This window comes from Marmota flaviventris, chromosome 15 (assembly GCF_047511675.1).
Source record: "Marmota flaviventris isolate mMarFla1 chromosome 15, mMarFla1.hap1, whole genome shotgun sequence".
Taxonomy (NCBI): domain Eukaryota; kingdom Metazoa; phylum Chordata; class Mammalia; order Rodentia; family Sciuridae; genus Marmota; species Marmota flaviventris.
Window position 1 is genome coordinate 11,458,919 of NC_092512.1, and position 19,291 is coordinate 11,478,209.

The 19,291-nt window shown below is 44.1% G+C and overlaps 1 protein-coding gene across 5 annotated transcripts in view; it reads left to right on the forward strand.

The window, feature by feature from the left end:
- Positions 1-19,291, forward strand: part of Asap1 (ArfGAP with SH3 domain, ankyrin repeat and PH domain 1) — a 332,543-nt gene that overhangs the window by 257,931 nt on the left and 55,321 nt on the right. For all 5 annotated transcript variants that reach the window (XM_027950264.2, XM_027950249.2, XM_027950256.2 and 2 more), the window contains exons 12-14: positions 879-979; positions 5,071-5,140; positions 19,127-19,214. In XM_027950264.2, the coding sequence (XP_027806065.2) occupies positions 879-979; positions 5,071-5,140; positions 19,127-19,214 (259 nt within the window). The remainder of the gene's footprint in view (positions 1-878; positions 980-5,070; positions 5,141-19,126; positions 19,215-19,291) is intronic.

Genomic DNA, 19,291 nt, shown 5'->3' on the forward strand with positions numbered 1-19,291 from the left:
ACATGCATTGAAGCTTGTCAACACTGCATCTTGGTAACCTGTACCTCATGTTCTTCCATTCTGCTATATTTCTGCTGTCACTCAACATGGCCCAGCAGAACCCTATAGGTATAAGATATTTACTGTCCTGTCACCCAAGGGTTATCATGATTCCAAAGGTACACGTTCATGTTTTCTGGTATTATTCTTACAGCAATGTTCTCTTTGTGCATTATATGAAATGTTTAAATTATGAGTGTCAACATTTTCAACAAAATTAATTGTATTTTCCAACATTCTGCCTTTTCTCTCTCTGCTTTTGCCCTTCCTGATCGAAGTCTAGGAGAGTAAGTCCATACTTTCTGTGAGAATGTATTATCCTACTTCTATGTCTAGACACCCATGTTGTCATGCTACAGTCCAATATGGTTCACTTGTTTCTTAGGCTTTCACAACGTAGTGGCCGCTTGGCCACATAGTCCTTAGAAACTGTGGTGAGGCACCAATGGCATGCCCCCATGGGTTGCACGGGTTTGTTTTGTGGTCCACCTGTCTTTCCATTGCTTCCTGTGCTTGCCTCTGCTGTTTGTGTAAACTGGGTTGAGTCGTCTGGTAGCCCACCAGCACCGTGTGTGTGTTTGAACTCACTCTAGAGTAGAGCTGGGCTCTGAACTAGAAACAGGAGACCCAGACCCAGACCCAGCCCTTCCTCGGACTGGCTTTGTGACTGGCAGATGTTTTCCTGCCCTTTTCCTCATCTAAAACCAAGACAAAGACCTCACAACTCTCAAAGCTTCATAATTCTTAGACCAATGGGCAAAGGCTCAATGGCAGGATAGAGTCGAGGATTTGAAAATTGTCTCCAGCTTTAGCTTAATTAGTGGCTTCTATTTTTCTAGGATTCCCAGAGCCGGCAAGGAGGGTACAGCATGCATCAGCTCCAGGGCAATAAGGAATACGGCAGTGAGAAGAAGGGTTACCTGCTGAAGAAGAGCGACGGGTGTGTATGGGCCTGGTGTCCCAGGGTGTGATCGGCATATTTACTGAGGGCTGTTAACTAGCAATTTTTTTCTAGCCTCTCAAATTGGAAAACACACTTAAATGTTTTCTAATGCACTGACTTTCTTCACATAAGTCTGAGATTTAACCTGCTGTCTTTTAAAAAAAAAAAAAAAAGCAGTAGTAGTTTTGTGGCCCCTCCAAATAGCATCTGTCACTTGTAACCTGTACTTTTAGGAAGGCAAGAAGTGAGAGACCCTCCTCTCTACTTTTAGTTATTGCATTGTTCTCTGCCTGGGAGGTGAACCTGGCCATTCAAATCCCAACCTCGGGGGTCACCTTGACCTTTTCTGTTACAGCCAATCTGACAAAAGCCCTTCCATTCTAACTCTAAATATAATGCACCTCTAGCCGTCTCTGCTGCCCAGAGATGGTCCACTAACATCTCTCCTGGACTGTTGGTGCCACCTTCTAAATGGACTCTGTCACTGTCTTCTCCCTCTCTAATTCCCCTCTAACAGCTCTCAGAGTGGTCTGGTCTTTTTTTGGTTGGTTGGTTTTGGTACAGGGAATTTATCCCAGGGCCAGTTTATCACTGAGCTATGTCCCCAGTCCTTCTTATTTTTGAGACAGGGTCTCACTAAGTTGCTGAGGCTGGCCTCAAATGTGTCACCCTCCTGCCTCAGCCTTCCAGGTCACTGATATTAGAGTTGTGCACCACCACACCTGGCCCAGAATGGTCTTTTACACATCCAGCACACCATGTCATTCGTTCGCTTACATTGCTCCAGTGACTTCCCTTTGCATACAGAGTGTCTTGCTTGGTCTTTCTCTTCAACCTCCTTGTTCCACTTTGTCCCTGGTCCTGCCACACTGGCCTTTGTTGCTTGAACAAATGATCCTATTTATCAGTAAGTGCTTAACTAGACTCTTAAATCATTTCCTTTACTAATTGGCATCCATTTTTAAAAGAAAGCTCCTTGTTTTCTGTGGGTATATGCTTGTGGGTATATGTTCTTGGCCTTATCTAAGCTATAGGTGTTTTATTGGTTTTGTTTATTGAAATTGCAGCCATTTCTCTTACAAATTTCTGGTGTTGCTGTCTTTATGCTCATTCTATTCATGCTTTCAACAAGTATCTTTTGAGAATCCTCTGTGTCTAGGACTCAAGGAACCTGAAATATATAGCATTGAGCAAAAGAAAGTCCTTATATTCTAAAGAAAGAAAAAGGCAACAATATACTATTACATTTCTTTCAAAGCAGAAGTATAAAATAATCAAATTTTTAAGCACTGTCACCTGAAATCACCATGATTTTCTGGAAATTAGAATTGCCTATTTCTGTGTGGTTAACATCTGCATGTCCCAGGAAGATTCGTCTTTTCATCAGTATTGTTTAGTCCAGACCCTAAAATGCTCTTTTGTGAGCATCTGCTGAGTGCCTACCCTACTGTCAGAGACCCGCAGTCATCTCTGTGACTGGTCATACAGAGATCATACAGACAGCAATTACAAGAGCCAGATTTGAACCTGCTATCTGACTTCACATCAGGAGTCTCCCCTTCATATTTCAAAGTGGCCATTACTGCTGTCAACCACTCTTGGCACACCCAAAACAAACTAGCATACTCACCCTTCCACGTGCCTTCATACATTTCATAGGCATACAGCAAGCACTCTAGTGTGTGAGGCAGTCTGCTGGTGCTGGGGGGTAAAAGGTAGGTGAGATATGGCTTTCACTCTCACCCTGCTGCAGTCTGTTGGCAAGAGATAAGGGAAGAGCTATTGCATCTTAGAGTTGGGAGGTTGGAAGTCAAGTGGTCCAAACTCCTAATAATTGTTCCAGCAGCCCCGGTGAATCGCGATAACCCAGAGTTGCTGGTGGTTACTTCTGTGGAAGAAGATACTGCAGTGCCTATACCTGAAGACAAATTCATTTGCTAATAGTAACCACTGATATGTTGTGATTTTCTCCTAAGGGTCATTTGCATTAGTAATTTCTGACCCCAATTTTAAAATGTTTCTTGTTTCTTAAGGATTGTTACACAATTTGAAAACCAATCTAAAATGTCTAATAATTTAAAACTTTATGGTCTAGAGGCATTTATTAAGAGGCATGGGAGCAATTGTTTTACATATATTTTCTCAACATAATCCCAGAAGGAGGGCATTATTATCTTCATGATTCAGGCAAGGAAAATGAGTCCCTAAGAGGTGAAGTAACATGAGTTAGGTGACAGCTTTGCTGGGATTATGCTAGACAATGACATGGGATCCAAAGCCCAAATGATCCACCATCAACATCGATACACACTGAATCGTGCAGTGCTACTTTTTAATAGAAAAGAGCTGTAGAAGATTTACAAAGATCAGGAGCTGCTGTTCTCAGTTGTGCGGGGCCATATCTTAATACTCTCCTCCTCCTGGTGATCTGCAATGCCTCATTAGCAGTCTCTCGGCCAGAAAGGTCAGTGCTTTTGTATTACTTTCCTCAGCTTCATTAGCTGTGCAAGAGAATATGGGTGTTTATTTTATGATTCCTTAATACACATAAGAAAAACTGATGTATAAAAGCTTAACTAAATAAAATGAGTAAACTGAGCAGGGAGAGTTTACCCAAGGTTGAGTAGTTTGACGAGTTGGTGGTTTGGTATTTTGAAATGTGTTCCTAGGAAGGATGGTGCTGGCTTTGGCTTAATGTACTGGGACTGCCTCTCCCATCTTCACAAGCTTCTGTGAGAGTAAAACAAGATCAGAACCACTTACAGATTGCTGGAACCATTAACCAAATTCAGGCATTTTCATTTGATAGATATTAGCGCTAATATCCTAGTTAGTACTTGCAAAAGAAAGTTTGTGATTTAGCTGTGATTTGAGGATAGTTCTCAATTAGTGATTCTAAACTATCTCCTGAGGAGACTAGCATTTGAGCATTGTGTTCAGTTTACATCTAGTCAAATGGAGTCAAATTCTCATCATGCTCTGAAAAACATGCTCTGGAACAAACTATACTTCTGGTAGTTACATATATAAGATGACAGTGTTATCTGTGTTGGTTTTAAATCCATGTTTTGGCAGTTTCCTTAGAGTATTAATTTATGATGGAAAAGAAAATGCAAGTTACAATTTTAAAGATCTGGGAAAGATAGAATGGTCCTCTCTGGTGTCATTTGTTTCCATGGCAACAGAAGGCCTACACAGCCCTCTCCCAGCCCAGGGAATCCTATTCCCTGCCCATTTCTGCCTCCCCTGGGGAAGTGGTCCCAAGCAGCAAAGTTGCACCTGCTGCGCATGCACAGCTCTGCCCGACACTCAGCCTCTTAATCGCACCTGGAGCTTCACAGGAAACTCCAAGTTGAAATTAGTTCTCTTTGGAGGTTTCCATCTTCAGCATCATCATTTTTTTTTTTTTTCAAAATGTGTATCACAGCTCCTTCAGATGGTTTGACCACAGTTGACTCCTGTATGAATCAGGAACAGTTCTCTTTCCAGGGGCTCTGGCATCATTTTAGCACTGGAAGACCCCTAAAGGGGAGGTGTACGAGTCACCAAAACTAGATCATCTTGTGCCTTGGACCCTCAGCTCATTTTCCTACATCTGAGGCAGCCTCACCCCCGTTCTTCTCCTGCATGACAGACTTCATAACTTTTTAAAAATTCATCTAATTGTAGAATTAATCAGCTAATAGAGTCTTTTGGTAAAAGATTGACAGATATGGTTATAAGCATTACTAACATAATGCCTAATATAGGTCTGGGCCCCCTTTCCAGAGAATAGTATTTTTACCTATATTGTAACTATAATTGATTTTTCATCCTCCTGCTATTAAATTTCTGTAATTTCTGTTTCTCATTTTCACCCTCAAAAACAGTGTTGTAATGAGCATCTGTGTTATGCCTACCTGTCTGAATTACCCTCTAGCTGGGGTATAAAAGGCAATCAGAATTTTCTGATTTATGTAACTTAAGGGGGGTCAGGATTTTTTAATTTTGGAGTGGGGTTTTTTGTAATTCTTGTTCATCATACCATATGACTGTATGTCCCAGATGACTCAGACACTATTTACAGTTCTGTTGGGCTTGCTTCCTAGGATCCGGAAAGTGTGGCAAAGGAGGAAGTGCACCGTCAAGAATGGAATTCTGACCATCTCACACGCAACTGTAAGTGTGTCTGTGGTTTTTCTGCCTGTTTGTTACACTTTCAGCCTCCTGAACCAGAAAGCTCCTGAGGTGATGTAACCACAGTAAGGTTTTGCCCACATATCATTTTGTGTGGATTTGGGTCAGATCATTTAGGATATTCTCTTACAAAACATTGGTTTTATCTTGTCCTGTGGTGGTAGCCTATGTCCTTCAGTGTCACCCCCAGAAACCTTTTTTTTTTTTTTTTTTTGGTTCCCTCAACCTGAATCGGGTATTGTTTGATCTTATAATCTTATCTTTGGAAATACTATCGGCTGCTCTAGAAAGCCTAGTTCCTGCATTGTAAAGTTGATAGAGGATGTTCTTTGCATAGAAAAGTAATGTAGGAATGATGTGTGTAGAGATGTTCAGTCATGCTGGCCGCAAGAGTGCACAGTGAAACAAGTTCTGTTTTGCCTTTTTAAACTAGCAAAAAAAAAAAAAAAATGGGGTGGGGGCTTGTACCTGGGATTGAACTCGGGGACACTGAGCCACTTCACCAGCCCTTTTTTATATTTTATTTAGTGACAGGGTCTCACTGAGTTGCTTAGCGCCTTGCCATTGCTGAGGCTGGCTTTGAACTCACGATCCTCCTGTCTCAGCTTCCCGAGCCACTGGTATTACAGCTGTGTGCCACCATGCCCGGCTGCAAAAACTTATTTTTAATTCTCAAAGATGCAATTGTCCTAATGGAAAATGTATCACTCGGTGGATGGCAAAGTTCATTCCAGGTGTGTTTAAAAATGTGTGTGCCATTTAACCCAGTAATGTCAGTTTGGGGGATAAATTCATGATTGAACTGCAGTAGCCTGTGCCAAGTAGGGCCCTTGAGTTAGGATAAGCAGTCTGTTGCTGACAGAATAGTAGAAACAAGGATGGGCATTTATGACATTGGCAATTTTTCATTATAGCTGAGTTTATATTTCTCTATCAAGGAAAGGAAGTACCACTTACCTTCAGCCCTTGTGGTATCAGAACCTTCCTTTTACAGATAAAGAAACCAGACCCTAGATCTGAACATGACTAGTAACTGGTAGAATAAGAAATTCAAGCTTGGGTCTATCCAGCATTAGTCCATGTGGTCCTGCTAATGTGTCTCTTCCTGTAGAGCCCGGCTGTTCTGCACTCTGAGCTCTCTACAGCTCTCTGTCCGTCTTTAGCCAGGTACTCAGACCTAGACACACAGAAGATGCTTGGTACCTCTTGTGGCCTAGTACATGATGGATGGCATGCTCCCTAAAGATTGTAGTTCTCTATGAAACTTGAGCAGTTCCCCTCCTCTCTGTCCCTTGACCCCTGAAGAACCCTGTTCTGTGAGTTCTGGCCGACAGTCCAGTTGAGATTTTTAACCATCATGCCCATTCTAGCCATCCACCCATCTGATAGCAGAAATCCCACCTGCAGATTTGGACCCGTTAGGGGTTGCCATTGAGACTGTCTAGCAGTTGTTCATATATTCAGCATTTGTTAACTAAGTTCCATTCACCCATGTGCTGGCCTAAGCATCAAGTTACATGGGTGGAAAATAGATAATTTGGACCTTCTCATCTTTAATTCCATACAGTTTATACTAGAGTGAAAGTTTCTGATCTATTTTGACTATTTAGATTGTGAGTTTTTTGTCAGATTTACAATGTGTTCCCTAATTTTCATGACCTTCTGCTGGAGAACTCTTCCCATGGATTTGCCTGGCTATGGCCCTCTCAGCAAGCATTTGAGAGCGACATGTGGCCTTACCTTGTTCTGTCCGTTTACTTTTCTTGTGAACTTGCTGTGGAAAGCAGAGCAGTGTGGCAGGAGATGGCACAGTGATGAAGTGCATCAGCAGCACTGCTTGACAGTTATACGACCTTGGGCACATTGCTAAATATAGGAAATAAATGAGTTCTCTCTCACTCCCTTTTTCGTTTCTGCCAAAAGACGTTAATGTGGCTAAGCCAACAGTTTATGTGCATTCTTTCTAATTAACAACAGGTATCGCACTGACCACATTGTTTGGTGGCTGAGAGAATGGGCTGTGGCATCCATCAGATGGGAGTCTGAATCCCAGCTCTGCCATTGACGGTGTGACCTTGAGAAAAGTGTTTAACTCAAAAATGATGTGGGTATTGAGTGAGACAGTCCGCTGTGTGTGCACAGAGTGGTCAGTCTCGCTGTTCTGTTAGCTCCTCACAGGTCACTGGAGAGCCTGAGCTTTGCTGATGATCCCTTCCTGATACAAACTGGGAGCTCTCCTGCCCAGAGCAGCCCAGGGCAAACAGGTTCCTCCCCAACTGCTGATTCCTTCCCTGAGTTCTGTTATTCTGTTCCCCACTTTCCATTGGCTTTAAGCCACTTTTTTAGCTGCCAGTTATATCACTTGTAATCATAAATATAATAAAATAAATCAGTTTTCCCCATTTTGCAGACACCATTGCTTACTTAGGATTAGCTTGAAAATCAGGGCCAGTAGTTCCTGGGAAAGCAAAAAGATGTAGTGACTTTGAAAAAGTGAGGGAAAGAGCCTTTGGTTCTTTATAATCATCAATACTTCCTAATTGTGCAGATTACTGGGATTCGCTGTGCTGTCTCCACACGTGCATGCATCGTGCACTGATCACACCCTCCACACTGCTACACCTGCTCTCTCGCCTCCCTGCTCTCCTCACTGTCCACTCCCCAGACCCTTTTCCAGTTCCTAACATTCCCTCTGCTGCTAGAGAAGAGTTTTTATCGTAAGAAAACTTGGGGCCTTAATTCAGGAGCCCTTCACACCTGAAAATTCCTCCAGCTTGCAGGCCACACCCACCCACCCCCGCCCCCAGTGAATGTCACCTTTGCAGATTGTTCTTATCATAGTGACTCGGGAGAGGACCAGGCTACCTTCAGATTAATGGCACAGAGTCTTTTGGCTTGACCGCTTGAGTAATACCTGCTCCCGGAGTGATTCATCTCCCCAACTCACTATTCCATGGAGAAATACTTTCTTATGTGCACCTGAAAGAATTGCATACAGCCCATCCCTAGATTTCACCAACAGATACATTGTTTTTCATGTATTTATTCAAAGATGTGTTTTTATTTACTATTCAACATAACACAGCACTGTAGGAATCAAATTTAGTGGGAATCTCTGCATTTGCTTTCATCATCATCATCATCACAGCTTATTTGTGAATATCCAGTACATTTTTCTACTCTTAACTGTTATTGTTTTCCTTTTTGGTACTGAGGACTGAACCCAGAGGTGTTCTGCCACCTAGCTGCATCCCTAGCGCTGTTTTACTTTTATTTTTGAGACAGGGTTTCACTAAGTTGCCCAGGCTGGCTTTGAACTTGCAGTACTTTTGCCTCAGCCTCCCAGGTAGCTGGGATTAAGGCTTACACTACCATACCTGGTTGATATTAATATTTAATCATTTTTCCCTGCTCAAATCCAGGGCCTTACGCATGCTATACAAGGGCTTTACCTCTGAGCTACACCCCGGCCCCATCCAGTACTTTCTAAACATAGTATAAAATGCTTTTGTTTAGGAATTCCAACTCGTAACAAATCTGTGGCAGAACTTAAGAATAAAGAAGCTTGTGTCAAGTCACTAAACCATTCTTAATAGATTTCTGTACTTTGGGTTTCACTGTGGTGGGCCTCGTACTAAGTTTGAAGTCTAAAGTCGTAATCCCCTGTTCATCCCCCAAGCAGGAGACCTGGGGCTGCTGCATGGAGTTGAGAGGAGGTAACTCTGCCAGTTCTTTCCTTTCTGGCCTCAGTGCTCTTTTCTTTTTGTTATACTAAAGCCAGGCGCTGGGTCTCACTTGGCTTCCTTGGCCCTAGTGAAGGTGGTTGGTGTGAACTGCTGTTCCCACTGGTGTTGACAAGCCCCAAAGCAGCTTCAGCTGCCATCTTACTCCAGTCTGTGCCTTTGAGTTGTTTGCATTTCTTTTTTTTTTTTTTTTTTTTTTTTACTAAAAGCAGTATAAACATAAAGTATTAAATAAAATAATGAATTTAAAGGCTTTAGAGAGTTTGGACCACAAAAAGTGTTTCCTGAGCTCAATGGTTGTTATCACCTCAGTGAGCTGAGCTGGGGGCTGCTGCTTCCAGAACCTGGGAGACAGGCTACCCAAGCTTGAGCTCTGTCTCTGATGCTGAATCCAGGCGAGGATTCCCCACCTAGATAAAAGGGAGCCCTTGACAGTGCCTGATTGATGGGCATTTGTAAAGGTGAAATGAGTTCATTGATTGTGAGTAATTATAGCAGACGAGGGGCAGGACTGTGCTCAGTGCATGTTCCCTATCTGAACTGTTTGTCGTCTTCCCTAATGTGTTACTACCTCCATTTTAAATTGTGCTTTATTGGAATTCTTTTGTACCCTTACTCCCTTTACTCCCTTACACGTTACAAAGCCAGTTCGGAGTAAGTATTTTCTCATAGAAATTTAATTTCTGCCCGTTAGGCTTAACTGCAGTTCTGTCACCTCCCAGGGCATTTCACTAAGGCAGGGATTCGATGTGTCTCTGCTTGTCCTTGGGCTCTTCAAATCAGTGGACATCTCCCCAGGACTACTGCTTTTGGACCTATGCAGAGCTCTGGAGATAACAGTCAGCTGCTGGGGCGTTGAAGCATGCACTGAAAGTGCTCCGGAAGCACAGGGGAGCCTGGCAAAGGACCGCTCCTGTCCCTGAGTGGATCGGAACTCACTCCTGCCCATGGCTGGCCTTTACAGCTCTGAGGCTGTTCTAGACTCTCTCTGAGCCCACCTCTTTGTCCCCATTGTCACTGGGAGAAGAGAATTTTTTCGTCAGTGGATTAGAAAGCAACACTGTGACTTCAAAGAGGGCAAACTGCAGCCGGTTAGACCCAGGCTCCACCCTTTGACCAGCTGTAGAGCCTTGGGTAAGCTCTTCAAGCTTTTGGAGGCTTTGGTTTTCTCAAATATAAAGAGGACACACTTTGTTCATTGAAATGTTTTTGTTTGTAGCTGTCTAAGCCAGGCACTGGGCTAGATCCTGTAAGCAGTGATGAATCCGTAGCCCTGCCCTCCCGGAGCTTGGAGTAAAAAAAGGGTGGGGACTGTAGGGGCAGAACGCAGGAGGCCATGATAAAAGATGGCACAGCGGCTGCGATAGTGTGAGCAGAGAGGCTTTCTGGGCATTTAATGCTAAAGCTGGGGAGCAGCCAGCCCTGCCGAGGGGGGAGAGGAGCCTCTGCTCCTGAGCTGAACAGCATGTTCAAGGAACTCAAGGGAAAGTAGGACTCTGAAAGCTGTTACCGTCTATCTGCTGGATAACAGAAAAGGAGAAGTCGAGGATAAACTTGAACTAATATTATTTCTTGAACCAGTATTATTTTAATCTCTATTTGAACTGCCTGCTCCCCTATTTCAATAATAATTTTCTATTCTGTGTCTCTTCCGCCTGCTTGAGGTAGTGCCAGTTTTCATATCACAGTATCAACCACCTCACCCTCCTGCCCTTGGGACCTGGGAACTCTCCCTTCTTTCTTTTAGACAAAATACCAGAATCAACTTTCATGAATGAAGTTCAAATGCAGCTGAGCTGAGCTGTAGCTCAGTTGTAGAGCACTTGCCTAGTAAGTGCTAAATCAAGGGTTCCATCCTCCACAGCATGGCGGGGTGGGGTGGGGTGGGGGTAGCTGCAGGTGCAAAGGCACAGGTACTGAATGTTCTCCACAGCTGTGTTCACCAGCAGGTGGGAAAGGCTGTGTCAGTACCAGTAGAGGTATTTGGACATATGAAAAAACAAGTGTTTCCAAACTCGGGGTCACTGTGGAATATCCCTATAGGCTTCTATTGCAAATGAAGACATTAACATTTACAAGAGGGCTTCACAAATTCAAGTTCTATAAAATGTAAGTTTAAAAATGTATCTGCTTATAGGTTATCTGTCCTTCTAAATAATACACCAAGTAGAGGTTTTCACTATTATGCATTCTGATGAAGGGTCTTCTCCTTTTCACTGTTTGAATCCCAAGATTACATATTAGCAGCATCAACATAGTTTATTTCAGAGGAAAACCCATATCACTTGCATCTCAATGAACTGTTACAACTGTTGGAAGAGGCTGCCCCTGGCTAAATGAGCCTAGTGAGTCTCTGCCCTGACAGCATATTAGACTGATCTGGAAATGGAGCCATCTTCCAAGACTCTGACTAAAAAGAAAAATATTTAAAAGGACTGGAGATATAACTTAATGGCACAGCACCCCTAGATTCAATCCCCTATCCGCTGTGCTGCTCTGTGGCTTCCTGTCTGTCCATGAGATCCCCCTCTCACACACTGCCACCACAATGGAATCTACCAGGAGGCAGTGTAGCCAGCAGCGGGGGATTCACCAGAGCTGGCACCATGCAGTTTGAACTTTTGGCCTCCAAAACTGTCAGCTGAATAAACCTTTTTTCTTCATAAGACACCTAGCTTCCAATATTTCAGTGTAGTAATAAAACAGTCTGAGACACTCCCTGCATGCCAGCCCTTTACATATGCTTTCCATTTGCCTTTCATTACACCTTCACAAGGAGGTAGGTCATCTCCATTTTAATGGGAAGAAGTCTGAAAGTCACGTAACCAATAAGTTCTGGAGCCAGATTTGAATTCCAGACCCTGGGCCACCTCTCACAAGGAAGCAGAGCATTGGACACTTGTCCTGCATCCCTGAGTTCATTGCCACAGCAAAAACAGCTTTATTTTCTCTCTCCATGCTAAAGAGCTCAGAGGGGCTAAGGTGCTTGCTCCTGGCTCCATTTGTAGACGCCAGGTCTGATTGCCTCCATGTGAGGTTTCTTCCCTCCATTCTCCTTGGTACCTTATTATATGAATAAATTGCTTTTTTAAATTAATAGAACATTGCTTCAGACATACCAGACTTTTAGGAGCTCAGTTCCCAAAGTGTGACTCCATTAAAGCTAGGTATTGTGTAGCAGTCTCTCATGTGGGCATCAGAGAAGATCAAGCATTGCAGCCTTGATTTCTTCTTTTGGCAAATCCTCTGGAATAACAAGGGTGTCAGAGAGTTAATGCCTCCTAGGATTTAAGGACCTGCCAGATAAGTCTCTCCTGCTTTCATGTTGAACAGAGATTAGAGGAAACTCCTGCAAGAAACTTGTTTCATAAATGAAGAAGGAAGGATGAAATTGAAGAATTAAATTTAAAAAGAGCCTTCAGATCAAAACCTCAGGCCTCGCAGCTTGTGAGGGTTGTGGTCTCAAAGCCCTGCCTTGCAGGTCCCACACACAGCGTGTCATTCTTGGTGCTTCCTGTGCAGCTCTGTAATTCTAGTAGAAAAGCCAGTGGAGAAGAACCTCATTAATGTAGAGCCCACAAATTAAGAAAACATATCCACTTGGTTACAGAAGATGCCGTTGGTCGTTCAGGGATAAGAAGAAAGAAAATCCTGATTTTACAATTTCAAAAGTAGAAAACAAAAGCCTTGCCGTCTGAAATCAGCCTGCTTTCATGCTGCCCTGCACCCACCCTCCCTGGTACAGAAAAGTAAAGTTATTTAAAAACGCTCGGCCTTCATCAAATGCTCTGCTGGAGCTAGCTGTGACCTTAAGATGAAGTTAGTTAACCTCTCTGTGCCTTGGCTCCTCATCTGTTAAATGTGGGGCACTATGGTGGTGCTTACTGATGGGGCCATTGTGCTAATTAAACAAACGTGTGAAACCCTTGGCACGGTAAATGCCACACACCTGTCAAGAGACACTGCCCTTGCTCTGAAGGACAGACCTCGTGTGAGGATGAGATGGGTCTGGTAGACATTCTCAGCCACTCACTGCCTGCTCTGTGGACAGTGTATCTGGGATCTGGAATATCTCCCCAAGCTTGTGTACTGAAAGCCGGGTTCTCACATGCAGCAAGGTTCAGAGATGGGGCTTTTAGGCAGTGATTGGAGGGCTCTGCCCTCATTAGTGGACTAACCTGTGTGGATGGACTCCTTGGAGGCAAGACCTGGTTGAAGGAGCTAAGCCATTGGGGGTGTGACGCAGGACTCGTGCTCTCCCCAGCCCCTTACTCTCTCTGCTTCCTGGCTGCCAGATTGAGCAGCTCTTCTCTGCCAAGCCCTTTCACCATGATGTTTCCCTTGGAGCCAGCCGAGTATGGACCAAGTGCTCTGAAACTGTGAGCCAGAAAAATCTTTCATGTTCTTATTGTCAGGCATTTGGGTCACAGAAACATTAATCTAACACAGTTGACAAAATGTAATGAGAATATGTTCCTTAAAAAAACATACCAGGGCTCAGATGTTTTATCATTGCATTTTTTATAAATATGGGAGGTCAGGAGGTTTTTGTTGTCTAACTCCTATTAGAGAACAAGGCAGGGATCAAAGAGGCTACTACAGTTAGGAAATGTGAATTTCAAAATTCTTCTTTTACTGACCCAAACTCTATACTGGCAAATAAGCCCTCAATAAATGTTTGTGGAAATGCTTTAAAGGATGAAGAGCACAGTTGTCAGATGCAGTAACAGCGTCAGCCCCACAAGAGCTTCTTACCCAGAGCCCTGATCAACTTTTTCCCCCTATTTATATTAAAGCACTGTTTAATGCTGATCCTGAGAGGAACTACATTCTCCCAAAGGTAGAGTAACCCAGCTACACCACTCCTAAAGAATTAAAGCCAGGATATTATAGTGATATGCACATGCCATGTTTATAGCAGCACCATTCACAATAGCCAGACTCTAGAACCAGCCGAGGCGTCCATCAATAGATGAATGGATAAAGAAAATGTGGTGCCTGTACCCAATGGAGTTTTATTCAGCCATTAAGAAGAATGAAATAATGTCATTTGAGGGAAAATGGATGGAATTGAGAGCATTATGTTACATGAAATAAGCCAAACTTAGCAGGTCAAGGGTCACGTGGTTTCTCTAAAATGTGGAAGCTAGAGAGGAAAAAGAAAAAGATGGAGAGTGATCTCATAAAAAGCAAAGGAAGATCAATAGGCTAGAGGAAGGGGACCAGAGAGTGGGATAAGGTGAGGGAGAAAAGAAGTGCTGGGGAGTGATATTGGCCAAATTGTGTTGTTATATTGTGTGCATGTACAAATACGTAACAAATCCCATCGTATGTACCACCATAACGCACCAACAGAAAAGAGGGGGGGGGGGGGCGGATAAAAATGTAACAGTTCCTTACTGCAATAATAGAGAGTTTCTTGAAAACTGGAAATTAGTCCCATGGTTAAAGTGATTGGAAGGTTAGGAGGTTAGGGCCTTCATTATCTTCCATAGTCTAGAGAAGTACTTTGGTTAGATCATCACCTGCTTCTCTCCTTAGCTGCAGGAAGGATCACTAAAGGGATAGGGAACTTTGGTTTGGCCACAAGAGTAGTAATTTTGGAATGTGGAGCTTGTCAGGAACAGAGTTTCTGGCATGCCGGTTATGTGATCCAGAGGGAAATGAAGGAACTGGCCAGTCAAGAGCAGGAAGAACCAGGAAAGGAGGAACAAAATATTTTCTACTTGGCAAATTTTCCACATCTTACCTGGACAGAGAAACAGTGTGATGAGTGTCTAGAGACTTGTTCCACTCCCAGCTTTGCCTCTTTTGTACATGTATCAGTTTACCCCACCTTCCTGACCCTTGATTGCTTTTTAGTCCACTCATGTATGTGAAAAGAATACATCTGTGTGTGTTAAGAAAACAAGCATTTATAAAACAGTAAATACAGGTTTAATCAATGGATACAAAAAGGGGGGGCACCTGGCATGCACCTTGTTAACATCAGGGTAATAACTGTGAGGATCATTGGGTGTAAAAGTGGGGTTAACAAGTGATGTTGAGTTTCCTCTTTCCTCCATCTGTCTCTTCATTTTTCTCCAGTGTCTATGCATTATTTTATTGAAAACTAAAATCTGTCAAAGGACAGGCTCAGAAGAGAGCCTGGAACAGGACCATAAAATCTTCAGCTGACAGGTGTGACACTTGTGTTTAGAGAAGAAGTTCTCAAAGCCTTGGAAAGAGGTGTTACCCACGAGCACCTGCCCTTCCCCTGCTTGTCCTCAAGGCCTGCTCTGGGTAATTCGCACACCCTAGCGCGGTTACTCGAGTCACTCATTTGAAATCCTGTTTAGCCATCCCCAGCCTCTGGCACCACTGCTCTAACTTTGATTCAGACTCTTCTTTGTCACTCCTCTGTCCTCCTCTCTGAATTGCTGTTGACCTCCTCCACAGCCACGTCCTGCAAGGCAGGTCTGATTGGTCACTGCCTGCTCAGCTTCCTTCTGCAGGTTGCCACAGCTCTAGGAATGGAATCCCTCAGCACCCTGTGCAGTGCCTCACCTGCTTCTCTGCTCAGCATCACCTGGGACCTCTTGTCCCTCCTTGCGCTCCTGGCCTTTCTACCTGCACCTCCACACTCTTTCCACTCATCTGGCTTGGTCCTACTCCCTCCTCCCCGAGGTCCTCACTGGAAGGTCCAGGATGCCTCTAGTATACACCCAAGAGCTGGGGCTCCAGGACTCCCTGGGCATCAGGCATGTTCTGGAACACATTCAGGTCTGTTTCTCAGAGCCGCTTGAGGGTACGGACCTCATGTTTTTCAGATGTGCTGAGAATGTGGTAGAAACTTAACATCTGTCATATGAATGAGTAGTTATTTTATGTTCTAAAATTTGTCAATTATGAAAGTAAATACTTGAGTGAGAATCAAATAACCTGAGAAGATATTAAGATAGAAGTTAATCTTGGAACTTCTGCTCTGTTGACTTGTAAGTTTTACTCTTCTCAGGAGCGCTAGTGCGGGGACATCCCGGCATTTCTAGGTCTGGGAAGGCCATACTGCTGTGTCTCCAGGTGTGCTCCACGGAGGAAGCAGAAGAGGAGCAGGGCCTCTGAGCCACTCAAACCACTTCCTTTCTGAGAGATCTTAGGAATGTCACTTCTGTGTGCCTCAATTTCTTCATCTAGTAAAAAATACCTATAAGACTTCCCTCCCAGGGAAAATGTACTAAGGCACCTGAATGTAGTCTTTTCGTTTGAGAACTTTGAACACCCCTGTATGCCCGGCACATTTTAGTAGGGGGTGGGGGGAGTGTACCCTTGATGGGAAGAAAGACAAGAAGCAAAAAGGGGAGATAAGAGCCAGGAAGAAATACGGTAGGGTAAGAAGGACCGCCATGAGAAGAGGGGCCCAGGAACAGTCCCCTGTGGACATGCTGATTGGTGAGCCCTGAAGGGAGGGAGGCGGGAGTTGAGGACATGTGGGCTGGCTTGGACAGCAGGAAGGGCCAGGCCCTCCACCATGGTAGGAGCTGAAGTCAGTCGAAGGGGCCTCTTGTGGCACCTGGAAGTCAGGGTACAGATTGGTTTTTATTCAGAGTGGGACAAGAATGCTCAACAGCAAGGGACTCCATGCACTCAACTGTCCGTGAGTTTTTCTTTTTCTTTTTTCTGCCTTTACTTAAACAATATGAAAGTATTTCCTAAACCATCCCACCCTGATGTAGCCCAGAGCAAGTCATTTAGTTTTACTTTGATTTTACTCTATGCTGAAACCCCAGAGAAGATTACATCTTCTTTAATCAGTATACCTATAATTTAGTACTAAATGTCAAGAAAGTTCTTTGGAATTTTGGGAAGTTGGACAAACATCTGGAATGACTATTTTTACCACAGTGGTCTCCAAGCCTGACGCCTTGTCCCTGGGCTTTGGTTGATCCACCACTTCCCTTGCTGGCGTTGGCGGGCTCAGCACTACTGGGTCAGCTGCTGAAAGGGCTTCTGAGGGAAGCGAGATAATCCATTGCCACTGAAGTTGTAGCTCAATCATGAATGACTCCAACTGGAACAGACCCTTATCATCCAAAGCTTTCCAGAAAACTAGTGCCGAGGAGTGAGAGGTGGGTGGTACTCTTTAACCTGCTTGAATGCAATTAATATTGAGCTGAAGGGTTTTTCCTTTAAAAAAGATATTGTATCTGTTATTTGGTATATGGGGGGAAAAACATACACACACCAGAGAACTCTAGATTTGGGAAGAATAAGAAATCAGTGTGTTAACCCTCTGCCACATTCAGATGTGAAGAGTGTCAAAATTCTTAAAATTTTCCAAGACAAATTTCTCTACTTAAGAATCCTTAAACCTCTTGTTGTACTTTGTCACTTAAAGCTTGGGAAATTCTTCCGCATGCCTGGCTCAAATTTTCTACAATTTTTTAAGTACATTTATTTTCATTTCTGCAAATGGAAAACAGCTGCCCAGCCTTCCAGTAACAACCTTTGTGAACTTGAAGGTGGTTATTAAGTCACCCCCAGCCACCTTCCTTTGGACTAAGCAGTGCCTTCAACCCATCTTCAGAGTTTCCACTTCCTATCCCTTTAATCATCTCTCCATCTCCCTAAGCTTTTCTACATCCTTCTTTAAATGTGGGTTTCAAAGTGGAACAAGATTTGCACCATTAACTGGGTCACTTCCTTTTCAGATCATTGTACATCGCTGTCATTCATATGGAAAACCTGGCAATTTTATCAACATCCAGAGATGAGATGTAGGATTAGCAGTTTCTTTTACCATGGGCTGGGCTTGGTGTGTGGCTACAGATGCCAGCTTTGGAGTCTGAGACCCAGTTCTCTTCTAAGACAGGGTTCAGGCCCGTGTCCCCTCCCCTCCTGCCTGAGTTCAGCAACCAGTTCTGGAGCACAGGAACCATTTCGCAAGCACTGTGCCCTCCTAGGGAGGAATCACCCATACTGCACTCCTAGTTGCATTTCTAAATCAAGGGTACATGCAGTGATCATGAAATTCCTTGGGATCTCACCTCCTCTTCTGAGATGGTTTGCTTTGGAACCAATAGGGGATAAGGGACATGGTTTTCTGTGTCTAGTGTCATTGAAATCACAGAGGGGGAGGATCTTGAATTTGGTCCGAGAGTACAGGAAGGTCAACACAATCGTTGAGGGCCTGTTGTTTAGGAGAGATGCGGAATATCGCTAATTGTCTTGACTTTGTTCCATCTCTGTTGTTTGGGGCTTTTTGGACCTCTCTGTCCCTCTTCCCCTCTGTCTGCCTAAATACTTGGCATTCCTTGGGTGGAAACATGGGGATTTTTGACTCTCAGCCAGGGCAGGCAGCAGGTCAGAGCAGACAGCTCCATTGCTTGCTCCCACAAGCTTCTGTATCCAAGCATAGCCCAACTCAGGCACTCAGGTGACTTATTCTTCAGCCCCTGCAGGAAGCAGGGTCCTTATGTCAGCATTGGCCAGCAGGTGACCATGCACAAGTGTAGGCAGGAGAGCTGGAATGTCTGTGTGGTGAGACTCCTAGGTAGCATGTTGGCTAATGTCAGGTCTGTTTTATGTGTGTGGCCGAGAGGTGTGCTCATGAGTGAAGAGAAATCCTCAGAGTTCTCTCTGCAGATATGGGACTGATTAAGCAGTGACTCCCAGGTGGGACTCACCCCCATACGTTTGAGAGAAGTAATGTAATGTGTATTCCTGGGACATCAGGTTCGGGATGTTTGATTACTGGGGTCATTCTGAGTCAGTAAATGTACTGCGGCTCCCCTACATGTCACTGTAAGGTACCATCTTGATACTGCCAGCTGTGTGTTTTGAATATGTATAGGTTCTAGAAGGTGCATTTCTAGGGACTCTGCCCAGTCTTCACTGGAAGTGAAGTGAATCAATCATTCCTATTCCCGTAAGATGAATCACCAGGATCCCTGTGTGCAGTTAACAGACATTTATTTGGGCACCTAAATATTTTCCTTCTCGATGAGATTCAGAGCTCTAATGCAGTAAATCAAGACTTTACCTACCCGCTTATATTTGAGGACAGAAACTTGCAGATCGGGTGTTGCCTTGCAGTACACTCAGCAGTGCCCAGGTGTCTATTCTTCCTTGCTAAAAATGTGTTCTTGCATCACTCAACAGGCCCTGTGAACTGCATGCTGTGCTGCGGGCACGGTCCGCAGGCGAGAGGGCAGTGCTACACATAACATCTCTGCTTTCTTTTCTCCAGTCCAATAGACAGCCAGCCAAGTTGAACCTTCTTACCTGCCAGGTGAAACCGAACGCCGAGGACAAGAAGTCTTTTGACCTGATTTCACGTGAGTCCTTTAGAACACTTTTGGTAGGTTGTTGTGGGTTCTGACACCTGCAGATGTCCATCATCTGGATCCTGAAG